This window comes from Muscardinus avellanarius, assembly GCF_963383645.1.
Source record: "Muscardinus avellanarius genome assembly, chromosome: 11".
Taxonomy (NCBI): domain Eukaryota; kingdom Metazoa; phylum Chordata; class Mammalia; order Rodentia; family Gliridae; genus Muscardinus; species Muscardinus avellanarius.
Genome location: NC_137797.1, coordinates 858,053 through 879,063, shown reverse-complemented (window position 1 = coordinate 879,063; position 21,011 = coordinate 858,053). Strand labels below are relative to the sequence as shown.

At 54.3% G+C, this 21,011-nt stretch overlaps 2 protein-coding genes across 2 annotated transcripts; one reads left to right on the top strand and one right to left on the bottom strand.

Moving 5' to 3' along the window:
- Positions 1–6,637: 6,637 nt before the first annotated feature.
- ZBED4 (zinc finger BED-type containing 4) lies at positions 6,638–9,988 on the top strand (the record flags this gene model as incomplete). The annotated part of the gene is made up of 1 exon (XM_080706124.1): positions 6,638–9,988. One exon carries the CDS (start codon positions 6,638–6,640, stop codon positions 9,986–9,988), a length of 3,351 nt encoding a protein of 1,116 aa, XP_080562250.1.
- Positions 9,989–14,455: 4,467 nt separating this feature from the next.
- Positions 14,456–19,881, bottom strand: ALG12 (ALG12 alpha-1,6-mannosyltransferase; the record flags this gene model as incomplete). Its single annotated transcript, XM_080705477.1, has 9 exons — positions 14,456–14,687; positions 14,767–14,842; positions 14,914–15,083; positions 16,216–16,439; positions 16,823–16,926; positions 17,499–17,693; positions 17,920–18,093; positions 19,515–19,647; positions 19,720–19,881. The coding sequence occupies 9 exons, from the start codon at positions 19,879–19,881 to the stop codon at positions 14,456–14,458; spliced, it is 1,470 nt and encodes a 489-aa protein (XP_080561603.1).
- Between the last annotated feature and the right edge of the window lie 1,130 nt (positions 19,882–21,011).

Below are 21,011 nucleotides of genomic sequence, written 5' to 3'. Positions count from 1 at the left end.
ATAAAGAATAAAAAATAGGCCGGGCGTGGTGGCGCACACTTGTAATCCCAGCATTCGGGAGGCTGAGACCTGAGGATCGCAGTTGGCGGACAGCCTCAGCTACTTAGTGAAGCCCTCCACAACTCAGTGAGATCCTGTTTCAAAATAAAGAATAAAGCCGGGCGTGGTGGCGCACGCTTGTAAACCCCGCGCTTGGGAGGCAGAGACAGGAGGATCGCGCAGGTTCGAAGCCAGCTGCGCGCGCTGCCTTAGGAGACCCTGTTTCCAAATGAAAATGTAAAAATAGGTCTGGGAGTGTAGCGTGTAGCCCGGAGGTAGAAGGGCTTCTAGGAACCCCAGTACCACAAAAAAAAAAAAAAAAAAAAGAATAAAAAATAGGGCAGGGGGTCTAGCCTGGAGATAGAATGCCCCTGGGTTCCATCCGCAGTACTGCCAAAAGAAAATAAAAACTGTTGAAGTATCTTTTTTTATTGGTGCATCGTAGTCATACATCTTAGGTGTATAAGATGGTAGAGGCATTAGCTGGGCGTGGTGGGCACGCTTGTAATCCCAGTATTTGGGAGGCAGAGACCAGAGGATCATGGTTCACCGGACAGCCTCAGGTACTCAGTGAGGCCCTCTGCAACTTAGTGAGACCCTATTTCAAAATAAAGAATAAAAAATAGGATAGGGGGTGTAGCTCAGAGGTCGAATGCCCCTGGGTTGCAATAAATAAATAAAAAGACTAAAAACTAGGGTGGGGGTAAAATTCGGGGGCACAATGCCCTTGGGTTCCATCCCTGGTACTGCAAAAAATAAAAAGATGGTAGAGGGATACATTTAGCCCTTCCTCGATTCCTGCTCCATTCCGTCCGCCTTTTTCTCATGTTTGGCTTACAGTTGACTTTGATATGTCTGTGAATATGCATCATGTACATTAGGGAATTTCCCTCCTACCCCTTCCATCCCCTTCAGGTCACCTTGTTTGCTTATCTGTGGTTTCTGCTTCTTCGTCTAGAGTTTTTCCTATGACCTTTTTTTTTTGTGTGTGTGGGTCTGGGGATGGAACCCAGGGGCATTTGACCTCTGAGCTATACCCCCTGCCCTGTATTTTATTCTTTATTTTGAAACGGTCTTGCTACGTTGCAGAGGGCCCACTAAGTAGCTGAGGCTGTCCATGAACCACGATCCTTGGTCTCAGCCTCCTGAGACCACTGGGATTACAAGCGTGCGCCACCACACCCGGCCCTTTGATCATTTTTCTCCCCAGCTTCTGCATATTAGGAAGAGCATCTGATTTCTTACTTTTTGTGACTGACTAATCTCACCTAGCATAATGTCCTCCAGTTCCATCCATTTCCCTGCAAATGACATAATTTTGATCTTTACGGCTGAGTAAAATTCACTTGTGTACGTATCCCGTAGTTTTGTAGTCCATTCATCTATTGATGGACATCTTGGCTGGTTCCATAGTTTGGCATGTTGAAGTATTTTCTGCAAAGATCTTCCCTCCTTTTTCGCTGGTTGGTTGGTTGGCTGGTTGGTTGGTTGGTTGGTTGGTTGGCTGGCTGGCTGGCTGGTTGGCTGGCTGGCTGGCTGGCTGGCTGGCTGGTTGGTTGGTTGGTTGGTTGGCTGGCTGGCTGGCTGGTTGGCTGGTTGGTTGGTTGGTTAGTTGGTTGGTTGGTTGGTTAGTTGGTTGGCTGGCTGGCTGGTTGGTTGGCTGGCTGGTTGGTTGGTTGGCTGGCTGGTTGGCTGGCTGGCTGGCTGGCTGGCTGGTTGGTTGGCTGGCTGGCTGGTTGGTTGGTTGGTTGGTTGGTTGGTTGGCTGGCTGGTTGGTTAGTTGGTTGGCTGGTTGGTTGGTTGGCTGGCTGGTTGGTTGGCTGGTTGGCTGGCTGGTTGGTTGGCTGGCTGGTTGGTTGGTTGGCTGGTTGGCTGGCTGGTTGGTTGGCTGGCTGGTTGGTTGGCTGGCTGATTGGTTGGCTGGCTGGTTGGTTGGCTGGTTGGCTGGTTGGCTGGCTGATTGGTTGGCTGGCTGGTTGGCTGGTTGGTTGGCTGGTTGGCTGGTTGGTTTTTGCAGTAGTAGACTAGGGTCTTGTGCATGCTGGGTGAATGCTCTGCCACTGAGCTGCGTCCTCAGCTCCCCATCCTCTTTATAGTTAATGTGGTGTCTACCCTGTGCAGTGTAAGAGTCACTGCCTACTGTATTCTCTCCCATAAACTATTCCATCCTCATTCTGCAGGTAACTGCCAAATGCTGGCACCCAGTTCTCAGAGCGTGTTTCTCTTCATTGAGGTTTGTTGTTGCGCGCACAAGTGCGCGCACACATACACACACACACACGCATGCATGAACGCACACATTGGGGATTACCCGCTGAGCTGCATCCCCAGCCTCTGTTTGGAGACAGGCTCTCATTGGTTGTTACGCTGGCTTTGGACTTGGGGTCCTCCTGCTGCAGCCTCCCAAGTGGTGTGATTACGAGTGCGCTGCCATGCCTAGATGGTGGCAGTTTTCTGCATCCTTTATGCTTAGAAGTCAGTTTGGGTATAAAACTCTTGGTTTGCATTTTTTCTTTAAATATCTCTGGGGCAGGGGGTACTGGGAATTGAACTCGGGGTTATCTTATCTCAAGCTACATCCAGCCCTTTGTTTATTTTGAAACAGGGTCTCTATGTTGCAAAGGGTCTTTTTAGGTTGCTCAGAATTGTGATTCTCCTATCTTAGCCTCCCAGATTCTAGGGTCACAGGATGTGCCACCATACTTGACTTTCCCTTGAATGTCTTGAATATGCAATGCCATTGTTTTCTAGCATGGAGCATTATTGTTGTACATGTTTTTGTTTTCTTTCCTTTTAAGTGACTTTTGCTTAAGAGCCCAAAGGAAGTTTTCTCTCCTCCTTCCCTCTTTGTTTGTAGTACTGGGGATTAGACCTAGGGGCCTTCTCCTTGTGAGCTGTACCCCTAGCCCTGTTTTTAAAATTTTGAAACAGAATTTCACTAAGTTGCTGAGGCTGGTCTCCACCTCAGCTACTGGGGTTACAGACGTGCTACCATCCCCAGCTTCCTGCGTGGTGTTTTGTGTGTGTGCCCTTTGTGATCCTGCCCTTCTGCCCCATGTCCCTGGTAACTACTTTTCTGTGATTTGGTCTGGCTTCTTCTCAGCATAATTGTTGTGAGATTCATTCGTGTTGTGTCCGTAGTGTTTAATTTCTGGCTGTGTAGTAATCCATTGTATGGATCTATCCCAGTTTCTTTTCAAGTCTGGGAATTTCACATAACATCTGCTATCAAATTTGTAAGCGCAGTGTTTCATTTTTCTTAAGCCAGTAACTGGAAGTGGGATGCCTGGGTAAAGAAAGATGAGTGGGATAAATGGCGTTTGGTAATAGACCCACATGTATATGGGCTGATGAGTTTCAACGAAGTCATGAGGTGCTTGTCAACAAGTGGTGTTTGAGGGAATTAGATCTCCATATGCAAAAAAGTGAGTGTGAGCCTTCAGTGGTGTAAATGTAAGATATCATACCTCTAAAGAAAGCATCTCTGTCCTAGGTTAGACAGAGATGTCTTAGATCCACTCCCAAAATCCATGATCCAGGCTGGGCGTGGTGGCGCACACTTGTAATCCCTGCGCTTGGGAGGCTGAGACAGGAGGATCACGCACGTTCAAAGCCAGCCTCAGCTACTGAGTAAGGCTCTCAGCAACTTAGTGAGACCCTGTTTCCAAATAGGTCTGGAAGTGTAGCAGTGTAGCCTGGAGGTAGAAAGCCCCTGGGTTCCACCCCCAGTACCACAGGAAAAAAACAACCATGATCCATAAGAAAACATAAACATGGGCAAAATATTTGAATAGATACTTCACCAAGACAAGATCCCCGTGGCAGATGAGTATGTGGGTTGCTCGTTACTAGGCATTGCAAGGGGCACAGAGTGAGAAGACAGTACGATCACTACATGCTGCTAGAAATCAAAGCCATCTTCCTTGCCAAGTATGAGCTAAATGTTTCTCAAGCCTGGCGTGGGGGCGCACGCTTGTAACCCAGCATTCGGGAGGCAAAGACTCGAGGATCACAGTTCACGGACACCTCAGCTACTTAGTGAGGCCCTTTGCAACTCAGTGAGACCCTGTTTAAAAAAAAAAAAAAAAAAAAAAAAGCCAGGGGCCGGGATGTAGCTCAGTGGCAAAGCGCCTGCTTTGCAGGTGTGGCACTCTGGGTTCGATCCCCGGTTCCAAAAAAGACAAAAAAAAGAACCCCTTTAAAAAAAAAAATAAGCTAAGAACAAACAAACAAAAACCTTGAGCCAGGCATGGTGGCGCACGCTTGTAATCCCACACTTTACTTGGGAGGCTGAGACAGGAGGATCACACGGGTTCAAAGCCAGCCTCAGCTACTTAGTGAGGCTCTCAACAACTTAGTGAGACCCTGTTTCCAAAAATATATATATTTAAAAAAAGGTCTGGGAGTAGAGCCTGGAGGTAGAAAGCCTCTGGGTTCCACCCCCAGCACCACACACACACACACACACACACACACACACACACACACAAGCCAGGCGTGGTGGTGCAGGCTTGTAATCCCTGCGCTTGGGAGGCTGAAACAGGAGGATCATGCAAGTTCGAAGCCAGCCTGAGCTGGCTTAAGAGACCCTGTTTCCAAATAAAATATAAAAATAGGTCTGGGAGTGTAGCCCAGAGGTAGAAGGCCCTTGGGTTCCATCCCAAATACCACTGAAAAAAATTAAAAGAAAATAGGACTGGAGTGTAGCTCGGAGGTAGAATGCCTCTGGGTTCCATCTCAGTACCGGAAAAAAAAAAAAAAAAGAAGGAGAATAAGAAGAAGAGGAATTGTTTCTCACCAACTCTGTCATTTCTCTCTTCTTTGTGTGCATGGTATTGGGGATTGAACTCAGGGCCATCCTTCCTCCAAGCTACACCCCCAAGACTTATTTTATTTTTATTTGTGAAATAGGTTCTTGCTAGGTTGATGAAAGTCTCACTGTATGCTGAGACCATCTTCCAACCTGTGGTCGTCCTGGGATTACAGACATGTGGCACCACGCTTGGCTGAGGTGTTTTGTTTGTTTTTTGTTTTTCTTTTGTTTTTGTTTGTTTGTTTGTTTTTGCCGGTCTGCGGATGGAACCCGGGGCATCGACCTCCGAGCTACAGCCCCTGCCCTATTTTTATTCTTTATTTTTGAAACAGGGTCTCACTAAGTTGCAGACAGCCTCACTAAGTAGCTGAGGCTGTCCGCGAACCGCGATCCTCTGGTCTCAGCCTCCCGAGTGCTGGGCTCACAAGTGTGCCCACCACGCCCGGCTTGTTTGTTTGTTTTTAATATAGCGCTGTGGCTGGGATTTAAAGCTAGGACCTTATACCAAGCATGCGCTCTACCTCCGAGCTGCATCCCACCCTTATTTCAGGTTTCCGTTTGGCCGATCTCTTCTGTGCCATCCATTATTGGAAATGCTTGCTTTCAGAAAGAGCCCACCTTGTTTCTGGCGAAGCTAGTAGTTGTTATTAACCTGTGGACGCTCAGAGTGATCAGGGGTCCTGCTCTGCCCACCCAGGTTGGCCTGAGCCTGCCATCCAGCATGTGGTTCCTGCACTCTGGCTTCTTCCCAGGGGCACCGTCAGGCTGGCCCCTCGTCTCCCTGCGGCCGGCCGTGGCCTTGGAGAGGTCCCTTCCCTGTGTGCCATGCCTGTCAGGGAGAGCCCTCCCTGGCGTGCGCCGCCACGTTGCCAGCCTCGGGCTTTGTGGCTGCTCTTTAATCCTCCGTTCCTGCCCCTCACGTCTTCATTATTTGGGTGTCAGCCTCCGTTACTCTGAGTTGATTACTTCCTCGCCATTGTGTGTGTTGACAGCATGGTGGAATGAGCCCATTCTGGGAACTTGGCTCCTGTGTCTTATGAGGGAGTAAAGTCTAGGTGGAAACGACTTCACAGGTGGCACTTTTTACTCGGGTTCCTTCAAGGCTTTCCTAACAGGTTCTCTGAATTTTAGTTCCTATCTTTTACTTTCTGCTTATTTTTCAGTGTTAGGGTATTTTTATTATGTCAAATGGATTACAGAATGTCAGAGAATAAGGTTTTTATTTCAATAGGATTTTCCCTATATATTCTGGCTAATGTATCCGTGACAATGTAGATTGGAATGTGTGATTTTTATCCTGTGCTTAATTTGATGTCCTTTTTTATAGGACATGCAAAAATACCGTGTGTGTGCTGTCAAGGTGGTGGGGATCGTGTCTTCAAGAACAGAAGTGAGTCTGCAGTGCACAGATGTGTGTGCACAGCCTGAGGCACGCAGCAGCAGAGCTGGGCGCGGTGCTGGGGCCCAGCACAGCCCTCGAGCGGGCCGCACCTCTGACTCCCAGTGATGCCGGGGCCTGGCCGTGCTTCTAGAAGCGCCCCGAGCGGTGGAACGGCTCTGGAGAGGTGAGGGCAGCCTGTGCTTGAGGGCACAGATGAACATTTGGACCGTTTGTTGATGAGCCAAGATGCTAACGTGATGGAGGAGCCAGGGTAGCTATGGTGGGCCATGGAGAACAGCCAGGACACTGGTCCCCGGAGGGGCCGTGATTCTGTGTCAGATAGAATAAATCTCAAAATAGAGGAGGAAGATGATGATCCGGTCCCTAGTCACTGTGTGCAAAGAATGGACTTCCAGAGTGAGCAGGAAGAGAGGACACAGACGGACAGCGGCGAGGAGCCCGCGGAGAGCAGAGCGGCGCCAGGGAGGCGCGCACCTGCCGAGAGCGAGGATGACTGCGGGGCTCTGTTCTCGCAGTACAGCAGCGCCCTGTACAGCGCGGCCGTGGAGGCGGCGGCCCAGAGCCTTCTCTCCAGCCGGCACGTGAGCTCCAGGAAGAAGTCTCCGGCTTGGAAGCACTTCTTCATTTCTCCTCGAGACAGCACGAAAGCGATATGCAGGTACTGCATGAAGGAGTTCAGCAGGGGCAAGAACGAGAAGGACCTGAGCACCAGCTGCCTGGTGAGGCACGTGCGGCGGGCGCACCCCGCCAGGCTCGCACTGCAGGAGGGCGGGGGCCTGCCAGCCGGCCCCTCCCTGCCCCCGCCCCCGCCCCCACCGCAGCCCGCGCTCTCCCCCATCAGATTTGTCCAGAAAATGGCCCCGAAAATCCCGTCCCCCGACCGAGTAAAGGAGGACTCTGTGTCCCTGGGCTCTTCCGAGGGCCCCTCCGAGGTGGCTGTCGCTGAGAAGTACAGCAGCGAAGAGGCCCTGGCGGGGTCGTCCCCCCACCTCCCCGCGCTGCATTATGACGAAAGTGCGGAGAGTGGGGCCGAGCGCAGCCTCGCGCTCCCTAAGAGCACGCCAGGGTCCAGGAGGAGGTCGGCGGTCTGGAAGCACTTCTACCTGTCGCCCCTCGACAGCTCCAAGGCCGTCTGCGTGCACTGCATGAACGAGTTCAGCCGCGGGAAGAATGGGAAGGACCTGGGCACGAGCTGCCTCATCAGGCACATGTGGAGAGCACACCGCTCCATCGTGCTGCAGGAGAATGGGGGCGGCTCCAGCATCCCGCCCCTCTACCCCAGCCTGCCCACCCTGCTGCCTGCCCTGCTGCCTCCGGAGGGGGATCCCAGCTCCGTGTCGTCCTCCCCAGGGAAGCTCGTCAAAGAGTGCGCTTCTGCCGCCTCGTCCCCAGACAGGTTGGCCGAGGACTTGCCGCTGCACCTGAGCCCTGGAGATGCGCTCCAGGAAGATGCGTTGTCATCCTCGGAAGATGCGGGCGAGGCCTCGGCGTCCTCCTCTCCTGAGAAGCAGCAGGCTGGCGGGCTGAGCCCCGGCAGGTCTGAGTCTGGCGCTGTCTTCCAACAGAACAAGAAGGTCATGAAAAGGCTGAAGTCGGAGGTCTGGCACCATTTCTCCCTGGCCCCCATGGACAGTCTCAAAGCAGTGTGTCGGCACTGCAGCTGTGTCATCAGCCGGGGGAAGAAAGGGGACGTGGGCACCAGCTGTTTGATGCGGCATCTGTACAGACGCCACCCTGAAGTTGTGGGGAACCAGAAGGGCTTTCTGGGTGCAAGCTTGGCAAACTCTCCGTATGCCACTTTGGCATCTGCAGAAACTTCTTCCTCCAAATTAACTGGCTTGCCAGCGATGGTCAGAAAAAATCATCAAGCTGCGTTTCCTGTTAACAGCAAGAAGACCTCGAAGCTGTGGAACCACTTTGCCATTTGCTCTGCAGACTCCACTAAAGTGGTGTGCCTGCACTGCGGCCGGACCATCAGCAGGGGCAAGAAGCCCACCAACCTGGGCACCAGCTGCCTCCTGAGGCACCTGCAGAGGTTCCACGGCCACGTGCTCAAGACCGACAGCTCGGAGGCCGCCCTGCCCTGCTCTCCCGGCGCCCGGGGCCCGCCGGGCGCCGAGCTGTCGGGGGCTTCCTCCTTGGATGGCTCCAGCGAGAAGCTGTATGACTGTCACCCAGTTGCCAAAAAAATCACAAGTCTCATAGCAGAGATGCTTGCACTGGATCTCCAGCCATGCTCTTTTGTAGACAACGTTGGCTTTAACAGGCTGCTCGGATACTTGAAACCTCAGTACTCCTTACCCTCCCCTTCCTACTTCTCCAGGACAGCTATCCCAGGCATGTATGACAATGTGAAGCAGATGATCATGGCACATCTGAAGGAAGCGGAGAGTGGGGTGGTCCACTTCACATCAGGAATATGGATGGGCAGCCAGACGCGGGAGTACCTGACGCTCACGGCCCACTGGGTCACCTTCGCGTCGTCGGCCCGGCCGCGCTGTGAGGACCACCACTGCTCAGCACTTCTGGACGTGTCACAGATCGACTGCGACTACAGCGGCATCAGCATCCAGAAGCAGCTGGAGAGTTGGTGGGAGGCCTGGGTGACCTCCCTCGGCCTCCAGGTGGGCATCACGGTCACCGACAACCCGAGCATCGGGAAGACGCTCAACGAGGGGGAGCACGCGAGCGTGCAGTGCTTCAGCCACACGGTGAGCCTGATCGTGAGCGAGGCCATCAAGAGCCAGCGCATGGTGCAGAACCTGCTGAGCCTGGCGCGGAAGCTGTGTGAGCGCGTGCAGCGCTCGCCCCGGGCCAGGGAGAAGCTGGCCGAGCTGCAGCGGGAGTACGCCCTGCCGCAGCACCACCTCATCCAGGACGTGCCTTCCAGGTGGAGCACGTCCTTCCGCATGCTGGAGCGACTCATCGAGCAGAAGAGGGCCATTAACGAGATGTCCGTCGAGTGTAACTTCAGAGAGCTGATCAGCTGCGACCAGTGGGAGGTCATGCAGTCTGTGTGCCACGCGCTGAGGCCCTTCGAAGCTGCGAGCCGGGAGATGAGCGCCCACGTGTCCACCCTGAGCCAGGTCATCCCCATGGTCCACATCCTCAGCAGGAAGGTCGAGATGCTGTTTGGGGAGACGATGGGCATCGACACCATGCTGAAGGCGCTGAAGGAGGCCATGGCCAGCCGCCTGTCTGCCACCCTCCACGACTCCAGGTACGTCTTCGCCACCCTGCTGGACCCTCGCTACAAAGCCTCCCTGTTTACAGAGGAGGAGGCAGAGCGGTACAGGCAGGATCTGATCAGGGAGCTGGAAATACTGCATTCTACCTCAGAGGACGCAGCCGTCGCCGAAGGCTGTGGCTCAGGGTCCCCGTCTGCAGACTCTGGTGGAGGGGACAGCCTGTGGTCGCTCGTGGCCAAGGTGAAGAGGAGAGAGCGGAGGGAGAAGCTGCCTGAAGACATGGTGCTCGCCTACTTGGCGGAGGAGGTGCTGGAGCACAGCTGTGACCCGCTCACCTACTGGAACCTGAAGAGGTCATCCTGGCCCGGGCTGTCCACCTTGGCCGTCAGATTCTTGGGCTGTCCCCCAAGCACTGTCCCTTCTGAAAAGCTGTTCAGCACACCCACAGAGAATGGCAGCTTTGGCCAGCCCAGGCTCATGATGGAGCATTTTGAAAAACTCATATTTTTAAAAGTGAATCTTCCCTTGATATACTTTCAGTATTGATCTTGCAACGGAGCCACCAGACTGGAGACGCCCTCTGTGGCCCCGGCTGTTGTAGAAGGGCTGTGATTCCCAGAGCAGGCGTCTGGGGCCACGCGCCCGCTCTCACCGTAATGTCCACGCGTGCCTTACTCCTCCAGGCCAGGTGTCACGGTGTGTGTGTGTTGAGGCCACTAGAAACAGCCTGTCTTGTCAATTATGAAATAGGATGATCAGGTTTTAATTCATAACTGTAAAGTTTTTTAAAAGTTAGGGATTAGCAATTTGTTCTACTAGAATGGAAAGAAGGTGTAAACAATTTTATTCTGTAGGCTTTTTATTCGGTTGTGTAAAAACCACAAATCAGGTACTGTATTTTAGTTACACATTGCTTTAATTGCAGCAAAACAGCTTTCGTGGCTGTCAAAAGAAAGACGTAGATGGAGGTGGAGGTAAGCCATCCTGACTGAGCTCCAGAGAGTCGAGTACGGAGAGCATTCTGGAAGCCAGCTGTCTACGGTGACAGCCAAGGCCTTCGAAAGCAAAACTGAACTTGGGTGTGTCGTGGAGTGTGCGTTTAGTGGTTCCTCGGTCATGAGAACTTTCCCGTTTCAGGTTTCTGCATTCAGGTTTTACATGGTCAGTAAACTCAGAGATACCCCAAGTATTTATGTGAGCTCCTTGAAGTCGGATCCCAGTTTGTGAGTTCACTCTTGTGATTTACCCGTGCATAACATGCACGTTTACAGCAGATGCCTGTGGGTCCAATCTCCACACCTCTGCTTTAGTGTTCGTACACCATGACGCGCTCAAAATGTGTGTTTTGCCAGGTTGTACACAGCAAAGAGTCTTGATAGAGGAGATGGCTTATTAGCAGGGAAGGCATTTGTTACATTACAGATGTGGGGATAGCCTTAGGTGTTTAGACTTTTTTATGATAGGGAAGATTCAGCCATCATGACTGGGGTGTTTTATCATCCCAAGGACACCAGAATGAAGTAGCAGTTGTCAGATTCTTTCTACGATTTGTCTTCAGAGTTTTTGCTTTAATATGTAAAAAAATTTTTTTTTCATTTTCTCATTTCAAATCAATTAAGTATTCTGGGTGAGACAAAAAACTCATGTGCCCATGACCTTTGAGAAAGTTTGTCATTTTGTTAAATTACTGTACCTATACTTACCTAATTTGAGTGGACTATGCTTTAGTGTATTTATAAATGGTGAACTCAGTTTCTGAAATTAAACTTTTTATTTGCAATTTTCTAGTGCTGGTGGACACTGGCTTTTTATTTTTAGGATAATAAGCATGCCCTTTGGGCTACCACACAGAAACCCTTTTCATGTGTGCATTTGAAATTTCTCCATGGCTCCATCGAGCACACTGGGGTATGGAAATGGGATTCTTACAGCAGCATTTTTTCTCTTTGTTTGTTTATTTACATATTTACTTATTTTTTAATCTTTTGTCGTGCTGGAGATGGAGCCCAGGGGCTTATCTACCTCCAGGCTATACTCCCAGACCTATTTTATACTTTTTTTTTTTTTTGTGGTACTGGGGGTGGAACCCAGAGGCTTTCTACCTCCGGGCTATACTCCCAGACCTATTTTTGGAAACAGGGTCTCACTAAGTTGCTGAGGCTGGCCTCGAACCTATGTGATCCTCCTGTCTCAGCCTCCCAAGTGCGGGGATTACAAGTGTGCACCACCACGCCGGCTTTATTTCATTTATTTATTTACTTTGTGGTATTGGGGACTGATCCCAGGGGCATTCTACCTCCAATCCATACCCCCAGCCCTTTTTACATTTTTTTATTTGAAAGAGGGTCATGCTACATTGCCGAGGCTGTCCTAGAACCTGTGATCCTCCTGTCTCAGCCTCCCAAATGCTGGGATCACAAGCGGGTGCTACCATGCCGGACTTGGAAAGTTTTATTATATGGAATACCTAATAAAAAGAGACAATGTTCAAAGCATGCATCACAGAAAATGATAGCCCTGTTGGAAAATAGGTTGGGTGAGAGAGCGCCATGGGAAGACAAAACGATAGAAAAATCCTTAGGAATAAGCTGTGTGCGCATCAAGGACTTGTATGAGGAAGGACAGACACCGGCCGGAACACCTAAAAGATGCCTGAGCAAACAAGAGACTCCCTTCTTCAGGGTGGAGCTTGCCAGCAGCTCGGGAGAGAAGTCAGGCCACCCCCGAGGCAGGTACCTCGAGCTGCTTTATGGAGCCAGGTAAGCTTGTATGATAGAATGCCCCTGGGTTCTAGATCCAAAACAAAACAAAAAATGGACCAGAATAAGTCAGGCATGGTGGCACATGCCTGTAATCCCAGCACTTGTGAGGCTGAAATAGGATTGTAGGTTTGAAGCCAGCCTCAGCAACTTGGTAAAACCCTGTTTCCAAATGAAAATAGTAAAATGGGCTGGGTGTATGAGGTAGAATAGCCCTAGGTTTAATCCCCAACACCACAAATAAATAAATTTTTAAACATGAACAAGAATAGCCAGGAAAACACCATAAAGGAAATGGAGGTAGGGACCGGGCTCAGCAGACACCAGCCCCGCACGCAGCCAGGCTGAGGCGGCTGGGGGCAGCAGGTGGGGCCGACCTGCCCGCACGCAGAGTCTAAGGATGTGACCCCACTGGTGGGAGGAGACGGTGGGCCCAGCCCTGCCCCCACAGTTATGGCGTCCAGATCCCAGGGCCCACGATGGCCCTGGGTCTGATGGGGGCACCGACAAAGGAAGGAGCCGAGCCACTGAAACGGGACCCAAAACTAGCCCAGTCAGGCCCAGGTCCAAGGCGCTCTCCAGCCCTGGACCCCACGTCAGAGGAGCCACCAGTCCACGTGAGTCAGCCTCCCGGGGCCAGCGGCAGAGTGGTGGCGGCGGCTGCCAGCTGGAGGCAGCGATGCCTACATGAGGTCCTCCGCAGGCAACTTCCTGGCCCTCCCTGCTCCGCGCCTCTGTGCCTCCATCTATTAAGTGACGCACTCCGATCTCTGTGTCTCCTGAGCTCTCGAAAACAAGAACTGAGGTAAATAAGCGTCAGGTCCAAGGCTTAGAGGTCCTCACCAGGCTCCCATCTCCGCGTCGCCGGGCTGGCCCGGGCCTTTACTACTGATGCAGGGACACGTTTCGGGACATCTGGGAAGACGCACAGTTAGACCCGCGCCTCACGCCATCCTAGCCTCGTCAGAATGTCCACAGACAGGCACAGGGAGAAGCCGCTGCTGAACACGGGCAGTGAAGAGTGAATCACCATGTAGCCGTTACAGAGTGAGGGAAAACAGACCGGCCCGGTGGCCCAGGCCTGTGATCCTAGCCCTAGAGACGCTGAGACGGGAGGACCGCAGGTTCACAGCCAGCCTCAGCAACTCAGCAATAGCTTGTTTCAAAAAAAAAAAAGGGCCAGGTGTGGTGGCGCACACTTGTAATCCCCGCACTTAGGAGGCTGAGACAGGAGGATCGCACGGGTTCAAACCCAGCCTCAGCTACTTAGTGAAGATCTCAGCAACTTAGTGAGACCCTGTTTCCAAATAAAATATAAAATAGGTCTGGGAGTATAGCCCGGAGGTAGAAAGCCTCTGGGTTCCACCCCCAGTACCACCAACAAACAAACAAACAAAATAAAAAAAGAACATAGGGTAGTGGGGGGTGTAGCTCAGAGGTAGAAAGCCCCTGGGTTCAATTCCCAGTACCCCAAATAAACAAAGCACACATGTGCATGCAGCAGCTGATGGCTGTGCAAACAAAGGATAACAGGCAGGGAGGGCCAGCCCCCCAGTGGAGACAGCGAGAAGGGGAGGGAAGCCACCGCTCCAGGAGAGGCCCGCCCGCTCGGGCCATGGCCCCGCAGCCTGCTCTCAACAGGCTGCAAGGTGCGGGGAGGTGAACGGTGGTGCCCACGGCAGTGTTGTTCATGTGCACAGCAGTGTGTCCTCCATGTCTCACCAGCGCTTGGCACAGACGTGTCTCGCTCCACAGACGCGTGCTCATTAAGGCACAGCAAAGCCAGACCGCTCCTAACATGACAGCTCCGTATGGCGGTGTCCAAAAGTAACCACGGATCACAGGCACCATGTAAGAGAAACACTAGGAAATTTATTGTTCCTTTTCAAATGTTTATCTCCTAAAACTTAACCTGAAACACCTCAGTTTGGAGAAGTCGCTCCTGGGAATACCCCTGTAGTGGCGGGGTGATGGGTGCGTCTGCGGGGCCGAGGTCCTGGGTTTACGCCATGGCTGCCACAGGCCATGGTATGGCCAGGATGACTCATGGTGGGGCCACACAGCAAGGGCCACCACGCAACCGGGGTTCCCCAGCCCGCCCTGGTGGTGTGTTCCCAGGCGCAGTGCCCAGCCCTGCTTCATGGGTGGGTGCGGGGCACGTCCTGGACCCTTTGAATCATTCTCTCATACTGTCACCGCCAGGGCCACAGACCCTCCGTGGGGCTGGGGCTGGAGGTGGCCCGGGCCTGTCCCCTCAGGACGGCTGGAGGAGTCGTTCTAGAAGCACCAGCCTCGTCTGCAGGCTGACGTCAAAAGGAGGCAGTCTGGTCAGGTTTAGACTCACGCCGGTGGTGCCCGCGACACTGGCCAGGATCCGATGTGTGTCCCTGTAGAGGGCCAGGGGCCCAGGGGCTGCCTCCATGAGGACATGCGTGTAGGCCAGCATGCCTGCCGCCCCCGGCTGCAGGTCCTCCCTCTTGTCGTACCTGGGAGAGAAGGCCGGGCAGTCCCACCCGCGGCCACCCCCCCACGGGCCCCCTGCTGCCCGGCATTCTGGAAACATACCTCCAGGCGCTGTTGACCTGAAGAAACCGCGACACGCCAGTCTGGGCAGCAGCCGCGTCGATATGGACAAGGACATCTAGAAAGACACTCGCTAGGACCTGGCTTCATGCCGCCAGGGCGCAGCCACCCGCAGCACCCCGCACCCACCTGTCCAGGGGGGCACGAGCTCGTGCAGCCGCTGCATGGCGAGGCCGCCCGGGTAGTTGAAGTGGGACACGTAGAGCGCCATGGCCGCGTGGGCGGCGTTCACCACCAGATGTCCCAGCACAAGCAGGGCGCCCACCTTGCACAGCCAGGACTTCTTATAGTTATTCAGCCTGGAAAAAGAGGGACCACCTTCCATGAAAAGAATTCAGTGGCAAGAAAACGGACGTATTGATGACACCTAGGAGCCGGGGCACGGCGGGCAGAGGTGTTGCCAAACACGCACAAAAACCCAGCAGTGTTTAAACACCTAGCGTGCGTGGCTCCACCCAGAGGCCAGCTTAGAACCATCAGATTTCCAAGGAGGTACTGTCAAGGCCGCCCAAGCGATGGTCAGGGCAGAGGGCCACCTGCGGCCATGCCAGCCACTGCTGCTTCTGCGGTGGAAGATTAAAATCAAATAGACAAGCAGACAGAGGAGCTCAGAGGAGTGGGGCAGACTCGACCCCTGCTGACACACATCAGGACCCACCGGGAAGGCCCAGCCTGGGCGCCACGAGAGCATGGCTTCCCGAGGCCTCCCCTGCCCCACCCCGTCCTCTCCCAAGAAGGTCGCTGTTCTTCTCGTCCCTCTCTGAGCTGCGTGCTGTGCGCTCTTTAAGCTACCCAACCCTTTCTTACAGGGCAGCTCTCTACCCAGCCACACTGATCTAAAGTCCAGACCAAGGACGTTTCTGTGACTCGAGCCAGGGTCCACCCCAGCCCTTGGAGCTCTGAGCCAACCGAGATGGAGGGCCCCCAGTGGAAGAGCACAGGGCAGACAGTGAGGATTCACATCACTTGGCCAGAGCTGCAGCGACAGGCGGCTGCGGGCTAGGCTGTGAGCTACAGGCAGGTCTGGGGCAGCAGTGTGGGGCGCTAGCCCTGCCCTCTGCCGGGATCTAGGAGGCCAGGAGACTGGGGCACCTGTCTGTGCTGGGCTCACAGGACCCACTGAGAGGCCGCACCACGGGCTTCTACCCCCCACCAGAGGGAGCACCTCTGTGGCCCCTGGAGCCTCACAGCACCCAGCCCAAGGTGAGCTCAAATGAACCGAAGACAGGCCAACCAAGCAGAGGCCGTCGTGGTGCAGAGAGGACCGCGGCTGCCCAATTCTACACTGCACATTTACCTTCGGAAACAAGTACCGAGAGTGGGGTGCAGAACGGTGCGGTAGCACCTACAACGCATGAGCCCTGGGTTCCATCCCAGCACAACAAAACAAAGATAAACGTGAAATAAAACAGCACAAGGGTGTGTACTCACACGCGGGCACAGCCTCTGGCGGCCACGACGTTGAGCGCAGGGAAGGTGTAGATGATGAAGCGCAGCTCCTTGTGCGGGAGGAGGGAATACAAGGCCACGAAGCCCAGGGACGGCAGGGTCAGCACGTGCATCCTTCTGTCCACCGCGCCCAGGGGCACAAAGAGGAGGCTGCAGCCCAGGCCGCGGGGCAGGGCCGAGTAGAAATACCACAGGAGCGGGGAGGTCTTCAAGCCGGGGTTAAGGAGCCATGAAGTTTCACAGACAGGGTCACTTTCCACCCAATAGCACCACAGCCAGGTGGCGGGATCAAGGATGAAGAGGCCCCGAAGACGGCCGTGCTAGAGACGTGGCCAGGGCCTCCGCTGCGTGGGAACCACCCGTGGCCGAGTGCCGGGCTCTGCCCACCGCCCGGCAACAGGGCAGCTGAGGGTCCTCACAGAGCACTGGGGGCAAGTGTTTTACCTTGCTTTTTTCACTCTAAAAACAGTTACACGGGTGCTGAGAGCGCCAGGGAGTCGTTAAGCTGTCCTTCCTGTCCTCCGCCAAGCCCCCACCCTAGGCAGGGAGGGTCCACACCCACCACTCTGGCAGAGATGCAGAAGGATACACCCCAGTTGGAACTTTTGTTCAGGACGGTGTTGTACCAAAACACCTTTCCTTCTGGCCACAGGAGCTGTCGCCAGAAATAGGAGTCCACGGCAACCGTCAGTCCTAACAAAGGAAAGAGTCTCTTGGTATCGAACACAACCATCAAAAAAGCCCGAGCTTTGACTCAAGTCCCACACTGCGGCAACAGCCACAAAGCAGCCTGCACGGCACAGGCACTGTGAGCTGCTTCACAGGACAGCAGGTGACCCGCCAGGGCCCGCCTCCCAAACAGGCCCCTTCCCAGCGTGCAGGACCAGCGCCCCTTCCTCCAGGGCCTCCCCCTGCCCAGCAAGCACAGGGCGGGCAGGCAGCAAGGTGGGGCAGCCGCTGCACATGACAGTTTAGGGGTGGCTGGGCTAAGACCTTTAATACTGCTCAAAGTCAAGGTAACTTCATTTAATGTGCTTTTTAATTTTTTTTATTCTTTTTGCGAGTCTAGGGATGGAACCCAGGTGCATTGGACCTCCGAGCTATACCCCCTGCCCTATTTTTTATTCTTTATTTTGAAACTGGGTCTTGCTGAGTTGCAGGTGTTTTTTGTTTTTTGTTTTTTTTGAAAGCCAATTGCTCTCCATCTTTGAAAAAAAAGGGGTAAAGTAAAATGTACTTAGCAGGACCCCAGGAAGCTGACTCACCTAGAAAGAGCACCCCTGCTGGGACGGCATGCCGAAGCAGTGTGGCCACTGACATCCTTCTGCCATACATGGCCAGCAGCAGCATGAGGCCCAGGAAGAGGCAGAGCTCAGCCCTGAAGACGATGATGGCGAAAGCCGAGAGCCAGACGAAGCGGGCCCAGCGGTGCTGCAGCCAGGCCGCGAGGGCCGGCAGGGCTACGAGGGACAGGGCAGTCGCCCACCCAGCTCAGCGCGGAAGCGCTGTGCGAGGGGTGGGCCCGTTTTCCCTTTACAAAAGTCAAGTTGCCGTGGGGGCGCCAATGGGGGCGTCGGCCAGAAAGAGGGCCTGAACCCAGCGCCGGAAAGAGAGAAGGCCGGTGTGGAGCTCCAGCCACCCGAGCCAGCCTTCCGAGGGGCCCAGCGTCGGGCGAGGGGTACGTACCCACGGCCAGCGCCAGCACGTTGGGGAGCGTCCGTGTGCAGTAGAACATCAGATGGAACTGAGTGGCCGTCACCCAGCAGAACGTGGTGGCCACCGTGCTCCCAAACTGCCGTCTCACTTCTTCTTGTAACGTCCAGAGTCCCCAGATCACGCCGAGCCCGAGGATTCCTCTGACTAAACAAATAAGCAAAGACAGCAGTGCACAAGTGTCCCTGGGGGGGGGCGGAGGCCGAGTCAGCAGTGCACAAGTGTCCCTGGGGGGGGCGGAGGCCGAGTCAGCAGTGCACAAGTGTCCCTGAGGGGGGAGGCGCCACGGCTCCTGCAGTGAGGCGGAGGCCGAGTCAGCGCAGGCACAGGAGAACAGTCGAGGGGTCTCTGGTCCCAGACCTCTGGGAGGCAGTGCTGGCAATGCCTTAGTCCCTTCAGGCCCACGCTGGATGAGCCTGGCATCTGCGCCCTGGCCCCCCTCTTCCATCTTCGTGAATTCAACCATCTCTAATCGAGTGCCAGGCAAATATGATACAACCTCAGTCCCAGGGTGTTAGGACACCATCCCAAGAGGAGCTACCGTGGCCTCAGCACGGCCAGGAGCATCGTATGGCAGTCAGGAAGGAGGGGCACCCACAGAGCCTGGCAGGAATGCATGGCAGCCGCGGGCCCCATCTGCGCACCCCGACGCCTCCGGCATGCAACTGACACAGCTTACTGGGATTACAAGCTGCCCCGTCCTAAGGTACCCCCAGGAAGCAGAATCGTGTGGCCTGGACTCCACTCTCTAAGCTCTGTGTAGGCTCACAAACTGGCTGCGGGATCATACTTGAGTCAGTTGGAGAAACTGGAATATGGTCTGTACTAGACACAACAAAAACTTATTGATGAGCTGGGCGTGGTGGCGCACGCTTGTAATCCCAGTGCTTAGGAGGCCGAGACAGGAGGATTCCAGGTTTGAGGCCAGCCTAAGAAACCTACCAAATCCTCATTTCAAAGGAAATAATAAAATAAAAAAGGGCAGGTGATGTAGCTCGGAGGTAGAATGACCCTGGGCTCAATCCCCAGTGTCACGATATAAACAAACAAATAAGTACCCTGAAGAGCCTCAGGGCTGAGCAGGTGGGAATGCTCTTACCCAAACTCAACCGTTACATGTTGTGTTGGGGTGTTGAATTCTCATGCTGTACCCCGTGAACAGGCACAAAGGTGGTGTGTTCATTACAAATTCTATGGCTACAAGAAAAGCCTAGAGGATCTGCACACAGGCCAGCCTGGTGGCCCCTGGGAACGAGACGGTTGTCCTGTTCCCCGAAGCAGATGTGCTGCCCCAGAGCAGTAAAGGCCCTGAGATTTGCCTCTTCAGCTGCGGTGGGACAGACACCACCTCTCCCACACCAGCCCTGCAGTGGAAAACACAGGGACACAGAGCATGCCTGCATGTCCCAGGTCCAGCCTGCCCACGAGGCTGCGCTCTGAGCCCAAGTTAATACGACTGAGGGCAGGCAAGAGTGTGAGACAGACATCCCCAGCCGAGAGGAAGCCCAACCTGACCGACAGGCCACGGGCGACGTCACAGTCCTAGGGCCCATTGGAAGCCTCCTTACCTATCAGCTGAGAGTAAAACTTGGACACTTCCAACAGCGAAAGCATGTACACCGCAGGGCTGGAAACCACTGCGATCAACAGCGGCCCGAGGAAGGTCCTGGGGACGACACCGGGGAACTCATGGTGGTCATACTGCAAGGAGAAGGGTGTCAGCAGAGGCCTGGAGGGAGCAAACCTAGGGGCTTGCCAAGGGCGCCGGCGTACCTTGTCCACCTCCAGCCGGTGGTAGAGCAGGTCGTGCGTGGCCTGCAGGTTGAAGCTCTCCTCCACCTTGGTGTAGGGACAGGTGACCAGGTGGATGGCGGCTACCACAATCAACAGCCCCAGCAGCAGCGGCCGCCTGCGGGCTGCCCTCTTCCCAGCCATGTGTGGCTTTACACTCGGGCACCTTCAAGAACCAGAGGTGAGGAGCCAACCGTTAGCGGTGCCACCTGTGACACCAGGCCTGGGGTCACCCTTGCAGGGTCAGGGCGGAGGTGCAGCGTCCACTGAAGTGCTCCCCAAGCTCCTGCAAACCTGAAGCTGTGTTGGGGAGTTAGGACTTAGAAGGAAAACCACGCCAGAGGCGCTTCCTGGTCCCAACCCGCTCTCACATTTGGAGCTCTGCCAAGACCTGTCTGCAGACATGGCGGCAGGACCTGAGTCCAGCCACTGGGCTCTGGAAGGCAGTGGGGCCTCGCCTGCCCTGGAGAAGATCAACCGTCCTGGAGAGGCAGGAGGAGCCAGCCAAGAGATGGATCAGTGGCTGCAGATGGGGACATGGCGAGGGCGGCGGAGGAACCACAGGGCCAGCGGGCTGGACGCAGGGCTCCTGCTCCCAGGAGCAGGGGGACGGCTATGGACGCCACCCTGCTGTGCTCTGACCTTCAGGCAAGTCCTGGGGCGCAGGCCAGGCTTCCCAAGGCGGCACCACGCTGGCCACGGACCTGAACGCGTACCTGGAAATGGCCTGCCTGCGGTCACCCGATACTAGCAGACAGCTTTGGGGATGTGTGGAAGATCTAGGGAGGGGAGAGGGCAAATACTTCTCCAATTTCTAGATTCTTTAGGAACACGTTTGGTTTTATTCTGTCAAAACCAAAAAGGCCAGAAACAAAGGGAGGATGTCATTGCTGGTGTCTGTCAACACCACTTTTAATTAGGTGGAGAGTTAAAAAAAAATTGGTGCTTGTCGGGCGTGGTGGCGCACCCTTGTAATCCCTGCACTTGGGAGGCTGAGACAGGAGGTTCACACAGGTTCGAACCCAACCTCAGCAACTTAGTGAGACCCTGTTTCCAAATAAAAATATAATATAGATCTGGGAGTGTAGCCCAGAGGCAGAAAGCCTCTGGGTTCCACCCCCAGTACCACCAAAAAAAAAAAAAAAAATTGGTGCTTTCCAAAGAGCAAGCAACGAATCATCAAGCAAGGGGCACCTGCAATCTGGGCGTGGTGGTACACACACTCCTGCAATCCCAGTGGTACACACACTTCTGCAATCCCAGGGCTTGGGAGG